The 13,372-nt window shown below is 48.8% G+C and overlaps 1 protein-coding gene across 3 annotated transcripts in view; it reads left to right on the forward strand.

Annotated features, from left to right (window-relative positions):
- The window catches only part of Ranbp10 (RAN binding protein 10), a 71,859-nt gene that overhangs the window by 54,286 nt on the left and 4,201 nt on the right, over positions 1–13,372 (forward strand). For 2 of the 3 annotated variants that reach the window (XM_004661683.2, XM_045156062.1), the window contains exons 5-12: positions 3,974–3,996; positions 6,064–6,248; positions 9,276–9,388; positions 10,963–11,071; positions 11,165–11,313; positions 11,503–11,707; positions 12,629–12,750; positions 13,180–13,325. In XM_004661683.2, coding sequence (XP_004661740.2) covers positions 3,974–3,996; positions 6,064–6,248; positions 9,276–9,388; positions 10,963–11,071; positions 11,165–11,313; positions 11,503–11,707; positions 12,629–12,750; positions 13,180–13,325 — 1,052 coding nt within the window. The remainder of the gene's footprint in view (positions 1–3,973; positions 3,997–6,063; positions 6,249–9,275; positions 9,389–10,962; positions 11,072–11,164; positions 11,314–11,502; positions 11,708–12,628; positions 12,751–13,179; positions 13,326–13,372) is intronic. The other variant, XM_045156066.1, reaches the window with a different exon arrangement.

A 13,372-nucleotide genomic window follows, 5' to 3' on the forward strand; every position in this document is an offset into this window, starting at 1 on the left:
CAGCTATTCTGACTGAAAAAACAATGGCCTCAGGTTCCATCTCAAGGAAATACATGGGTGAGCAGTAGAGGAAGATATATGATGTTCTCTTCTGGTTTATACACACACACACACACACACACACACACACACACACACACACACACACGCATGCACGTACACACCAACACATGTGCACCCACAAAAATAAATTTTGGGCGCTGGAGAAATAGCTCAGCAGTTAAGGTGCTTGCCTACAAAACTTAATGACACAAGTTTGATTTGCCAATACCTATGTAAAACCAGATGTACAAAATGGCACATGCATTTAGAGTCTGTTTGCAGCCACTGGAGGCCCTGGTGTACCCATTCTGTCTGTCTCTGTTCTTTTTTTAAAAAAAAAGAAATTTGGGGCCAGGCATGGTGGCATATGCCTGTAATCCCAAGCACTTAGGAGGCTGGATCAAGAGGATCTCATTGAGTTCAAGGCCAGCCTGGGCTCCAGGGTGAGTTCCAGGTCAGTCTGGGCTACAGTGAGACTGCTTCAAAAAAGCAAACCTTTTAGCTAGGCATGATGGTACACGCCTTTAATCCCAGCACTTGGGAGGCAGAGGTAGGAGGATCTCCATGAGTTCAAGGTCACCCTGAAAGTACATAGTGAAATCCAGGTCAGCCTGACCTAGAGTGAGACTACCTTGAAAGACAACAACAACAAAATAAATAAAAATTTTAAAAAAGAGAGAAAGAAAAGAGAAGAGAAAAAAGAAAAAGCAAACTATTTAATCCCAGTCCTCAGGAGGCGGAGGTAGGAGGGTTGCTGTGAGTTTGAGGCCACCTTGAGACTATATAGTGAATTCCAGGTCAGCCTGGGCTACCGAAATCTTTTGAAAAAGGAAAAGGCCTTCAGTGTACAATTGAGTTTCTGGTAGATACCAGCCATTTAAGAATTGTGTGTGTTGGCTGTGGAGGTAGCTCCATGGTAGAGTGCTTCCCTAGGTACATTCCCCAGTACTGCAAAACAAAACATGACCCAAAACAAAGCAGCAGTTGATTAAACTGGACTTGGTGGTACAGGTTGTACTCCCAGCTACTTGGACTGCAGCTATGCTCACTGCTCTACCACCAATGCCACACCACCAGCTGTTTGGGAGGCTGAGGCAGAAGATGACAAATTCAGGGCCAGCTTGGACTACTTATAAAGACCCTATCTTAAAATGAAAAATTAGGGGCTGGAGAGATGGCTTAGCGGTTAAGCACTTGCCTGTGAAGCCAAAGGACCCCGGTTTGAGGCTTGGTTCCCCAGGTCCCACGTTAGCAAGATGCACAAGGGGGCGCACGCGTCTGGAGTTCGTTTGCAGTGGCTGGAAGCCCTGGCGCGCCCATTCTCCTTCTCTCCCTCTATCTGTCTTTCTCTCTATGTCTGTCACTCTCAAATAAATTAAAAAAATTAAAAAATGAACAAAAAAAAAATAAAAAATTAGGAAATAATAAAAAGCGAGTAAGCACTTGCCTACTGTGCAAGTTAATTATGTTAGCTCAAGGCTTATGTATTGCCATCTCATCCGCAAGGGTATTATTGAGACCTTACTGCTGAAAAATGGCTATGGTTTGGCCCTGACACTTTTTTTTTTTTTAACTTTTTAAAAAATTTTATTATTTGAGAGAGCAAGAGAAGGAAAGAGGCAGACAGAGAGCAAGAGAGAATGGGAACGCCAGGGTCTCCAGCCACTGCAAATTCCAGATGCATGCGCCCCCTTGTGCATCTGGCTTACATGGGTCCTGGGGAATCAAACCTTTGACTTTGCAGGCAAATGCCTTAACCCTTAAGCCATCTCTCCAGCCCCCCCCCCCCCGTACTTCCTATAGCATGAAATTTCATGGTTAGAGTAGCAGATGCTTGTTGAATCTTCTTGTGTCCTGTTTCCATGTCACAAACTATCTTATCAATAATGTGCTTCAGACTGTAGTCGTGTCTCCTTTGGAGAAATAGGATGACATTTCCTGCCTCTGGCCTCCATGCTCCTTCCTTTTGTCATGACCCTCAGCCTTATGTACCATCACTCAGTGTCAGTATAATAATTACTAGTCATGTGTCACCTCTTGCTAGAATCAGAAATACTTAGAGCTGTTTCCCTAGTCCTGTCACTGGGCTTGGCTCCTGCAAGACCTCAAGAGTACTTGGTGGAATATGAATAAATTTGTAAATGGAGACAGAAGACTAATATCTGGCCCACAGGTGGTCTCTGTGTTTGTGGGCTCATCATCATATGTCTCTGTACTCTTTCGCAGGTCTTCTAGTCTCCTTAGGGTTGTACCCTGTACCCTGTTTGACCCAGTGCTCTTCTTCTTTTTTTCTAGGTAGGGTCTCACTCTGGTCCAGGCTGACCTGGAATTCACAAGGTAGTCTCGGGGTAGTCTTGAACTCACGGCAATCCTCCTACCTCTGCCTCCCAAGTGCTGGGATTAAAGACATGCGACATGACACCTGGGTGCATCCTAAATCTTTGCATGGCCCTTCTTCCCATGGGTCAGTTCACATCTTGCTGAGAGTCACAGGACTCTGCAGTTGTAGGGGAGTATTATTACCTTGTTTAGTAGGGGGTAGGATAGCTTCTTTCCTCATTGTTCTGGAGTTGCTTCCTCCTGTGTTGGCATGAGAGTTTGGAGGGCGCCCAGGTCATAGTCATCTAGAGCTTGGACTATGTGGAGCTGCCAAGGACTTTGAACTAGTGTGATCTAAAGACAATAGCCATAATAGCTGTCACCTGCCTCTTTTCTTTTTCCTTCTCTCTCTCCTTCCTTCCCTCATCTTTCTTTCTTTCCTTATTGTTCTCTTTCTCTCTGAGAGAAAGAAGCAAATAGGGAAAGAATGGACATGGCAGGGCCTCTTGCTACTACAAACTCCAGACACATCCACCACTTTGTGCATCTGGCACAAAGTATATAGATACTGAGGAATTGAACCCCAGGCCATCAGGCTTTGCAAACAAAGTGTGTGTAACCACTCTCTTCAGTCCCCATATCTACTTCTCTGTCAGCTTAGACATGATGTTGGAATGTTAGGCTAGGAATGCATTCATACTCATCACTGCTGACATTGCCATGACCATTGGCAATTCATTTAACCTCTGAGGCTTACTGTGCTTGTCTGTAAAATGGAAGAAGAATGCCTGTTGCCTAGAATTGACATAAGGAGGGCCTCAAGTCATGGATGACAAAGGGTGAGGGATACACAGTAGATACACATAAATACATACCGGACCCAGAGAAACATCAGGCCTGATCAGCCTTAGGAGATAGATCTCTAGCAGACTTTCCTTGAGAAAGTGGAAGAGCTATGGACAATTACTGTAGCAGTTACCTTCTCATTGCTGGGCCAGAATACTCAAATAGAAAGAAGCAGTTTATGGGCAAGGGAAAAGCTTATTTCCAGCTTGGTTTCAAGGGGAAGTTTCACTGTGGCAGGGTAAGCAAAACAGGAGCAGGTGTCACATGTCATCAGCAGGCAGGAAGGAGAATAAGCTTGCTGTGAACAGCCAGTGCGGCTGGACTAATAAGCCTCAACATCTGCTCCCCCACTGACACACCTCCTCCAGCCAGGCTCTACCTCCCAAAGACTCCACCAGCTGGGGGTTGAGTATAAAGCTGACTCACAAACGCATGAGGCTATGGAGGGGGTGCATTTTACATTCACAATTACCTAAGGCTGTCATTTCCCTTCTGGCCAGGCCATTCAGCAAAGGGAAGGCCCTAGCACATGTTTGGCCACCATTTATTTATTTGAGAGACAGAGGCAGAGAGAGAATATGTATGCCAGTGCCTCCAGCTAGTGCAGACAAACTCCAGACACATGTGCCACCTTGTACATCTGGCTTATGTGGGTTCTAGGGAATCAGTCCTGGGTCCTTAGGCTTAGCAGGCAAGTGACTTAACTGCTGAGACCAGAGGGCCAGCCCTGTCTAATGGACTGATCACTGTTCTTTTCCCTCCACAGGAATAGCCTTCACAGACCTCCCGGTAAGTACCACTAATGGGTCTTCCCCTCCTGGGCATTGGGGGCTGCCTGGGATGGGGTGTGGTGGTGCCTGCAAGTGCAGGGTGTGGAGTCTGGCCCTTTCCCCAAGCAGGGATGTGTGCTGTGCTGTCAGCTTGAGGGTGCCAGTAGGGATTGCCTGCTGGCCTTCCTCTCTCTCCAGCAGCAAGGCCTGGTCTTCCTCCACGACTCTTAGCAGGTGACAGAAATTTGTGGCATTTTCTAAGGCAGTTTTGGGGGGTGGGGCAAGGGATGGTGGTGGAATGAGGGTAACTTCATGGGTCAGCTGGTCTGAGCCAGCTCCCTGTGGCTTCTAGCCAGTGGTCTGGGGTATGGAGTATAGGGACTTCTTCCTTAACTTAGGAATGTGGTCCCTGTTATGACCATCAGAGATCCCTGAGGAAAGCCAGCTCCCTTGGAGACCTAAATTGCTGCCATTCAAGTTTCCCCCAAACCAGGGATTGAGCTCTGGTGGGGGTTTTCTCTTAGAAAGGTCTGGGGTTTCCTGTGGGCTTAGTTCAGGGCTCATCCCCACCTCCTGTACCCCATTACTTGACTGTGAATCATCACAGGCATTGTCACATGCAGGGCCTCCACCCAAAGTACTGGAAGCCTGGCCTGATTCTGTGCCCTGGCTGGTTCTGGAAGGAAAATTTGCTGACTCTGGTGGTTGCTTTAGGATCCTGGGTACCCTACAATGTCCCAGGAAATGTCCTTGTGACCTAAGGGGCCTCTGAAGCCCAACTGCAGTATCTATGGTCATGTTTGAACCTCTTGTTTATGGATCAGAATCCTTCCCTCCTACCTGGAGGCCCCAGAACGGGGCTGTGGTCCTAAGCAAAGAAAGCAAACCCAGGAGAATTCTGACTCTGGCTGGGGAAGAATCTAGGTGTGGAGACATGACATGAACAGACGTGAGTGTGGGCAGTATGCTCTAAGTGCTAAAAAGAATGGGAAATGTCCCTGTGGGCAGTGACTGTCAGGGAAGATTGTGAGAGGAAGTTGGCTTTGCCTGTGGTATAGAGGATGGGAGGGACAGAAAAGAAGCAAGAAGTCTGTGAGGTTAGAACTCATAGTAGGCTGAAGCCAGGATGCTCAGGAAATATACATGGTATTCATGAACAAACTGTAGTCTAAGAATTACAAGGTGAAGAAGAGACAGGAAGCCTAGTATAGCATAAATGCCTGCAATCCCAGCACTTGGGAGGTGAAGAAAGAGGGTCAGAAGTTCACATTCATCCTCACCTACATGGTGAGTTTGAGGTCAGTTAGGTTACATGAAACCATGTCTCAATAAAACAAAAACAAAAAAGAAATGGAAGGGTGAGGGGTTCCCAGGAAGATGATATACAGTGATGTGGGGAGGTGGTGGGTGATGCTGTAAGCAATGGTAGTAGGAGCCACAGCAGGCACTGAATGAGGGTATGACCTAGAAGAAGCTGATCATGGCAGGTGATGGATGAAAAGCAGAAAGCTCCACTCCACACATCACTGTCCACAGGTTCTCCACTGAGTAAGCCTCTGAAGGAAATAATAGTGGCCTCTCTCTCTCCATGGCCAGCCCCAGACTACAACTCATCTAATCATTTTCCTGCTGTCCTCATTTCCTTCCTCTTCTATATCATCATGCCCTCTCACATGCCTCTCGTCTGGTGGCTAAGTGATCCTTGGCCCTGGATCTCTTTCCAAGATGAGCTGCTTTCCACCCTATAGCCTATTTCTCATAGACACACATTAGAGTTGCGCAGTCCCACTTGCTACTATATGGTGTGACTGAGTTCTAGAAGTGCTTTTTGGGAACACAGTGCCCTTTGATGCATAGCAGGAGACCTTCTATGTTGAACCTTGCTTGCTTTTCTTTTCCTTTTCCCTTCAAGATGTGAGGTATAGTGTCCCTGGTAGGGAAGTAGACAAAATATGGTTTGTCCCTGCTGCCTCCACCTGAGACTCTTCCAGCCTTTGTTCTGGATGGCGGGAGCCATAAAGGTGAAGAGAGGCCCTGCTCCCCCACTGCTCTGAGGGACCTGACTGACATTCATTCTCCTCCTCAGGCCAACCTCTACCCCACCGTAGGCCTGCAGACACCTGGGGAGATTGTGGATGCCAACTTTGGACAGCAGCCTTTCCTTTTCGACATTGAGGACTACATGCGGGAATGGCGTGCCAAAGTCCAAGGCACTGTCCACGGCTTCCCCATAAGTGCCCGGCTTGGAGAGTGGCAAGCAGTGCTGCAAAAGTGAGTATAACCGCCCCCCTCCCCCGCCCCCAGCTCCACAGTGCTATAGGTCTGTGCAGTGCTATAAGCTGTTGCTACCAATTCCTGAGGAAACACTCCTGGGTGACTTAGCTGCAGCTTCCCTGTCATCAGTGGCCAGACCCCCTTCATGTTCTGGAACTGCTCCTGGTTAGTCCTTTGTCCCTTAGCTCAGAGGCTCCTGTGTGTTTTACCCCTGGGATGTTTTGTAGATTGGGTTCTAGAACCCTCTGTGGTCTCTTCCTTTCTGGGCATTTGTTTCCACCATAGGACAATACATCTTATCAGTCTCTGGCACGAGGTTACTTCACAGGGTCAGTACCCAGCTCAGACCCCTGCATCCATAGAAGTGGTGGTAGGAAGAGTCTTCCCCATGACTAGCACAGCTGGATTCTCGGCTGATTAATTTCTAGGCTATCTTGGAAGTCAGTCTTGCTGAGACTCCAACAAGAGGACAGGCTTTATTCTTTCTTTTACTAGCTAATTTCAGGCCTACATGAGGTAATGACTAGTAATTCCTACACACTCTGTTAGGAGGTAAATGTTAGCTTGGCTTTTTGTTTGTTTGTTTTTTAGTGTTTTCGAGGTAGAGTCTTGTTGTAGCCCAGGCTGACTTGGAATTCACTCTAGAGTCTCAGGGTGGCCTCCAACTCACAACAATCCTCCTATTTTTGGGATTAAAGGTGTGTGCCATCATGCCCGGCTTGAATGTTAGCTGGGCTTCTAAGCGTGGGGAAGGGCTTGGCTCATGCTAGCCTTGGTCATTGCTCTGCAAAGGTACCAGGGGATCCAGGGCATAAGATTGGAGTGCATCCTGGGTTCTCTCTATGCAGCCGCCTTTTCTTCCTTCCCCCTCTTTTTTGCTTGCTCTCTCCTTCCCCCCCACCCCCACAACTGGGAATTCAACTCAAGGCTTTGCACATGTTGATAAGTGCTCTGCCACTGAGGCACATTCCCAATACCCAGCCTTCCTTTATTTTTATTTATTTATTTGAGTGAGACAGAGAAAGAGGCAGAGAGAGAGAGAGAGAATGGGTGCACCAGGGCGTCCAGCCACTGCAAACGAACTCCAGATGCATGTGCTAGCTTGTGCATCTGGCTTACGTGGGTACTAGGGAATCGAATCTTGAACCAGGCTTCACAGTCAAGATCTTAACTGCTAAGCCATCTCTCCAACCCCCAGCCTTCCTTTCTTAAGGGACTGATAATGAGACAATCCTAAGTAAAGGCTGAGGCAAGGACTAGATAGTAAACCTTCCTTGGGAAGAACAGCCTGACCATCTCTGGTTCCCAGCCCAGCAGATAAAAAGCACTGCTTTGGGGGCTGGGGTGATGGCTTAGCAGTTAAAGGCACTTGCTTGCAAAGCCTGCCACCCTGGGTACAATTCCCCAGTACACATATAAAGTCAGATGCAAAGTGGTGCATGCACCTGTGGTCCCACAGACAGTGTGCTCCCTTGAACAATGGGAAGTAGAGCCAGGAGAAGCTCTCTGGCCAGTTTGTAGACTGGCACTTTGTTTGCTGTAGCCAGATTCATGTCTCAAAGAAAGTATAGCAGCCTGGCATGGTGGCGCATGCCTTTAATCCTAGCACTACCAGCACAGTGAGTTCTAGGTCAGCCTGGACTAGAGTGGACCCTATCTCGGGAAAAAATAAAAAATAAAAAGAGCAAAATGGAGCACATATACTTCAGTCCTCTGATCTCCACATATGCCCACATGCACGCCCACACAAATGAACAATTTTTTTTTTTAATTAAGACACAAAAAAAAGGAGCTGGGCATGGTGGCACACACCTTTAATCCCAGCACTTAGGAGGAAGATTGCCATGAGTTCAAGGCCACCCTGAGACTACATAGTGAATTTTAGGTCAGCCTGGACTAGAGCGAGACCATACCTTGAAAAAATCAAGGAAAAGAAGTGCTTCTTCAGCTCACCAGAACAAGGCCAGTCCCCATACCAGACTTGCTGAATGAACAAGAGGAGAGGAGGAACTGCTTTCAGAGGGATTAAAAGTGTGTGCCACCACACCCAGCTTGAACCATCTTTTGTCAAAATATTTTGCTTTTAAGCTGAGTGTGGCAGTACACACCTCTAATCCTAGCACCTGGGAGGCAGAGGTAGGAAGATCACTGTGAGCTAGAGACCAGCCTGGGACTACAGAGTGAGTTGCAGGTCAGCCTGAGCTAGAAAAGTGAGACCTTACTTCAAAAAAAAAAAGGAAGAAGAAGAAGCTGGGCATGGTGGTGCACACCTTTAATCCCAGTACCTGGGAGGCAGAGGTAGTAGGAGGATCACTGAGTTCAAGGCCAGCCTGAGATTACATAGTGAATTCCAGGTCAGCCTGGGCTGATCCTTCTACTTTCTTCATGTGTGTGCACGTGTACACAGACACACATGTGGCACTGCTCAGCCAGCTTTTTGGATAGGATTAAATGGGCCTTTCCTAAAGTTTGTGTTCTTGTTGGCCCTGCTATACTTTTCCCTTCTCAGCAAAATGAGCCTGATATCTTGGAATATGTGGTGTGTCAGGGAGTAATTTTGGCTCTTGGGCTAGTGCCTACCACTCAGAGGCAATGCCACCAAACAGCAGGCTTACTGGGGAATGAGTCACATCTCCCTAGTGCAAGCAGCCTTAAAGGATCTCTTGTGTTTGGCATCCTCTGTCTGGGGCTGCCATCACACTGTGTGGCTGGCTGGTTGCCATTTCAGGCAGCCTGGGGTGAGTCCATTGGCTGCTGTGGGCTTGCTTTAGTTCACCAGAAGACAGCCACTTCTATGAGCTTGGAGACCATGTGTTCCAAAGATGAGCACAGATGTGAACAACCTTTCTCCTGCTCGACAGCATAAGCACTGGGGAAGTTATCATTTTCTTCTCTCCCTTCAGTTCTGTGGAGGTCAACACCTCCAAGGTATGTTTGGGAGATTGGGGAGGTAGTGTGTCCCCCTAAGTATTCAGTGAGTAATGCGGTTTTTGAGTGTTACCATGAGCTCTTCCTTTTTTCTAGCATGGTCTCATCATACCTGGTGCATCATGGGTATTGTGCTACAGCTACAGCTTTTGCCCGAATGACTGAAACCCCGATTCAGGAAGAACAGGCGTCCATAAAGAACAGACAAAGTAAGGTTAATTCTCGTCTCCCCTTCTCTCCTCCTCACCTGTCCTTAATTCATGCCAATACTGGTTAACCTATCAAGGGTCCAGTCTAACCTGGTCCTCACCACCCTGGACACTAGTCTACTACCCCTAGTCATCCCCAAGCCTTTCTCCTGTCTGTCCTTCAAGACTGCCTTCTTATACAGACAGCTGGTGTCCTGGAAAGGTCTCCCTAATACACTCTGAAAGCTTAGCACAGGTCTGCTCCTGGCATGGCTGAATCTCATTTCTTCATACTTGTTTCTTTTTTTTGATCACTGAGTCCTGGATTCTACTCAGCCACCTATTCATGGTCTTCCAGAAAGAATGTGTTTTACCAAAATAACCCCTGCCTTCCCCACTATTCACTCAGCTTTAGTAGATTTGGTTGTTCCCACCAGAGAGAGAGGCTCAGTGGTAAGACTGGGTGAAGCTCGTGCTCTGTGGCTGCTCTTGTGATGCCTTTCTGCTCCTCACCTATGCATCTGCCCTTTGCAGGGCAGAGGCAGCTCTTCTCACGTTCATACTGCCTGGACACTACATATTTGGGACCCTTTCACAGAAGGATGGGTCGGAATAGAGAACAGAACCCAAATAGTATGAGATAGGTGGGGGCGAGAGTATTAATGAGTGGGTGTATGTGTATGCACTTATCTGTGAGTGCCTGCTTATGTCTCTTTGAGCCTGTTATCTGTGTATGTACACATGTCTGTGTCTCTCAGAGAAGCTTGGGCTCAGCCAAACAGATGGAAAGAGATCCCAAACTTGGCATCTATACATGAGAGGGCCTCAGACCCAGAAGTCACTCATAGCAAGATGCACCAAGCCTCAGAGCAAGAAAGAGAAGGCAGCAGAAAGGTGCTGATGGCCAGAGAGGTGGGATTATCAGAGATGACAATGGGAGGCTGATTTCGCCTAACTGCTGGTCTGAACCTGTAGCAGTGAGCACCACAGCCCCTGTAGATTGTCAGGGTTCAGGCCCTGTCTTGAATGAGTATACCTCCTCTTGTCACTTCCCTGTGAGGCCTCGAGAGAAAGAGAGCAGTCTGTTTGAAGAGAAACCGTTGTGCTACCAGCTACCTGGGAGCCCATTCTAAGATCATGCTTCCACAGCCAGGACCTTCCCTCCAGCCAGGTCCCTGGTCACTTGTGGAGCAGGTATCCACATTCCCCTCCTGCCTCTTAATTTTGAAGACTCTTGTCACTTGGCAAAAAACAGAGTCAGCTGTGGGCCTTGATAACCAGATTCTTGTTTGTTTGTTTGTTTGTTTTTGTTTCTCCCGATAGGGTCTTGCTGTAGCTCAGGCTGACCTGGAATTCACTCTTTATTCTCAAGGTGGCCTTAAACTCTCAGCCTCAATTGAAGGTGTGTGCCACCACACCTGGCACCAGGTTCTTTCTTTAACCTTTTCTGTGAGCATCTCCCAATGGCAAGGTGCTATGAGCAAGCTCACCTGTCTTTCTGGCTGGCTCTGCCTCGAGGCTGGCAATGTCTGTGGCATGTGGCTATGAGAGACATCTGTGGCCCTCACTCCCAGCCATGTTCTTGCTCTCCGCAGAGATCCAGAAACTGGTGCTGGAGGGCCGTGTGGGCGAAGCCATCGAGACAACCCAGCGCTTCTACCCTGGGCTGCTGGAGCACAACCCCAACCTGCTCTTCATGCTAAAGTAAGTTGAGCCAGTAGTCCCAGAATCTGGCCCCTGAGCTGGCAGCAGGATCCTGCAGCCCGGGCCAGGCCCAGAGCTTTGCTCCCTCCACAGGTGCCGGCAGTTTGTGGAGATGGTGAATGGCACTGACAGTGAGGTCCGCAGCTTGTGCTCCCGGAGCCCCAAGTCTCAGGACAGCTACCCTGACTCCCCCAGCCTCAGCCCCCGACATGGCCCCAGTAGTTCCCACGTGCACAACACAGGTCAGCCACTCTCCACAGGGCTCTGGGCAGAGCTGGTGTGGAGAAGAATGGTCACCCTGCCCACCCTTCCCTGCTCTGGGCTTAGGGCTGACTGCTGGATTGGTGGGGAGGGAAAGGGAGCACTGTGGCAATCCTTGGGGCCCTGCTTGATGTCAAGCTTGCCCCTTCTCTGACCATCCCCGCTTCTAGGAGCTGACAGTCCCAGCTGCAGCAATGGCGTCGCTTCCACCAAGAGCAAACAGAACCACAGTAAATATCCCGCACCCAGCTCCTCCTCCTCATCCTCGTCCTCCTCGTCCTCCTCTTCCCCATCCTCCGTCAATTACTCCGAGTCCAACTCAACAGACTCCACCAAGTCCCAGCCCCACAGCAGTACCAGTAACCAGGAGACCAGGTGCCTGTCTTGCTCCACTCCCTCCACTCTGCTTCTGCTCTGTGCCTGCTAGGCCCAGTCTGTTCTTGAGTGTTGCCTCCTGCCCTTCACTCTCTCTAGTTCTGTGCCTGTTAACTGGCTGGGCCAGACACTCAAGATTTTGCTGCCAGTTTCCTTGGCCCTGGTTTTCTCTGACAGTGCTGACCCTTTCAGACTGAGCATGTGGCCTTCACTAAGGAGCCTGGTCCCACTAGAACCTCCCCAAAGGAGTTTTTAATGGGATTTGGCTCCTGGGTAGACAGGTTAGCAAACAGGTTACCAGGGCTATAGGCTACAGCTCCATATGGCCAGCCTTCCTCCTTCCCTCCCTCCCTCCCTTTTCCTTCCCTCCCTCCCTCCCTTACTTAAAAATGAATTTATTTACATGTTTGTGTGAGTGTGTTATGCCTTTTGCCACTGCACTCTTTTTGCATCCAACTTATATGGTTGGCTTGGAAATTGAACCCAGTGCCAGCAGGCTTTGCCAGCAAGCACCTTTCACTGCTGAGCCATCTTTTCAGCCCCAAAGATGGCTTTTGACTTTCCTAGGCATGCCTACAAGTTGACCTGGGTTTGGCTCCCAGCCAAGACCAGAGATACCAGATCAGTTCAGTCAGTGGGAATGAGGAGATTTATTACAGAAATATGTCAACTCAGATGAGAGTTAGGGCAAAGAGAATCACAGGAGCAGTTTATGGACAAGAAAGAGAACCATGTGATAGGCCTCTTGGGATAATTGTAATAGGGGCCAAGTTTGGGGGCCTGGGAAACATGGACTGTCTTCATTTCATCTGTAGCCCTCAGTTTATCTGCAACAACAGTGGCTAAAGTTTAAATGGAGGCCCTACCAGGTAGCTGTAACTACATACCCTTGGCCAACTCCCATCTCAACCCTCTCCACAGTGACAGTGAAATGGAGATGGAAGCAGAGCATTATCCTAATGGTGTGCTGGAAAGCATGTCCAGTCGCATTGTCAATGGTGCCTACAAGCACGAAGACCTGCAGACAGATGAGTCCAGCATGGGTAAGCACCGTTGCCCAGTATTAGCCATCTCTGTGTTTCTTGAGAAGGCACTGCACCATTCTGATGCCCACTTTCCCCTAGGAAGGGCTGGCATGGTAGGCTTTGGCAGCTTGATAAGCTCTAGCTTGACTAGGTCCACTACTTTCTCAGCTATTCATGAATGCATCCTTAAGATGATCCCCAATGTATAGGAAGGCCCAAGTTTGCTGCCAAGACCAGAACCTCTAGTGTGGACACGTATGAGCACCATGTGTATGGTGGGAAGAAGAAGTTTCTGATCCTGCCCAATTTCTGGCCTGTATACTAGGTGGACATGTGCTCTGGCTGATCCACCCATTCTCCTAGCCCTTGTCTGCCTGTGGCAGAAGGTCCTTCTTGTTCTTTCTTCCTCATCCTTCTAATATGTTCTCTGGTGGCCTCTGGGTGCAGATGATGGGCATACGCGGCGGCAGCTCTGCGGGGGCAACCAGGCTGCCACAGAAAGGATCATCCTGTTTGGCCGTGAGTTGCAGGCACTGAGTGAGCAGCTGGGCCGCGAATACGGCAAGAATTTGGCCCACATGGAGATGCTACAGGTATAGGATAAGCCAGGCTCTCCCCTTGCATACAGTAGGCCCCATTT

This window comes from Jaculus jaculus, chromosome 1 (genome assembly GCF_020740685.1).
Source record: "Jaculus jaculus isolate mJacJac1 chromosome 1, mJacJac1.mat.Y.cur, whole genome shotgun sequence".
NCBI lineage: Eukaryota > Metazoa > Chordata > Mammalia > Rodentia > Dipodidae > Jaculus > Jaculus jaculus.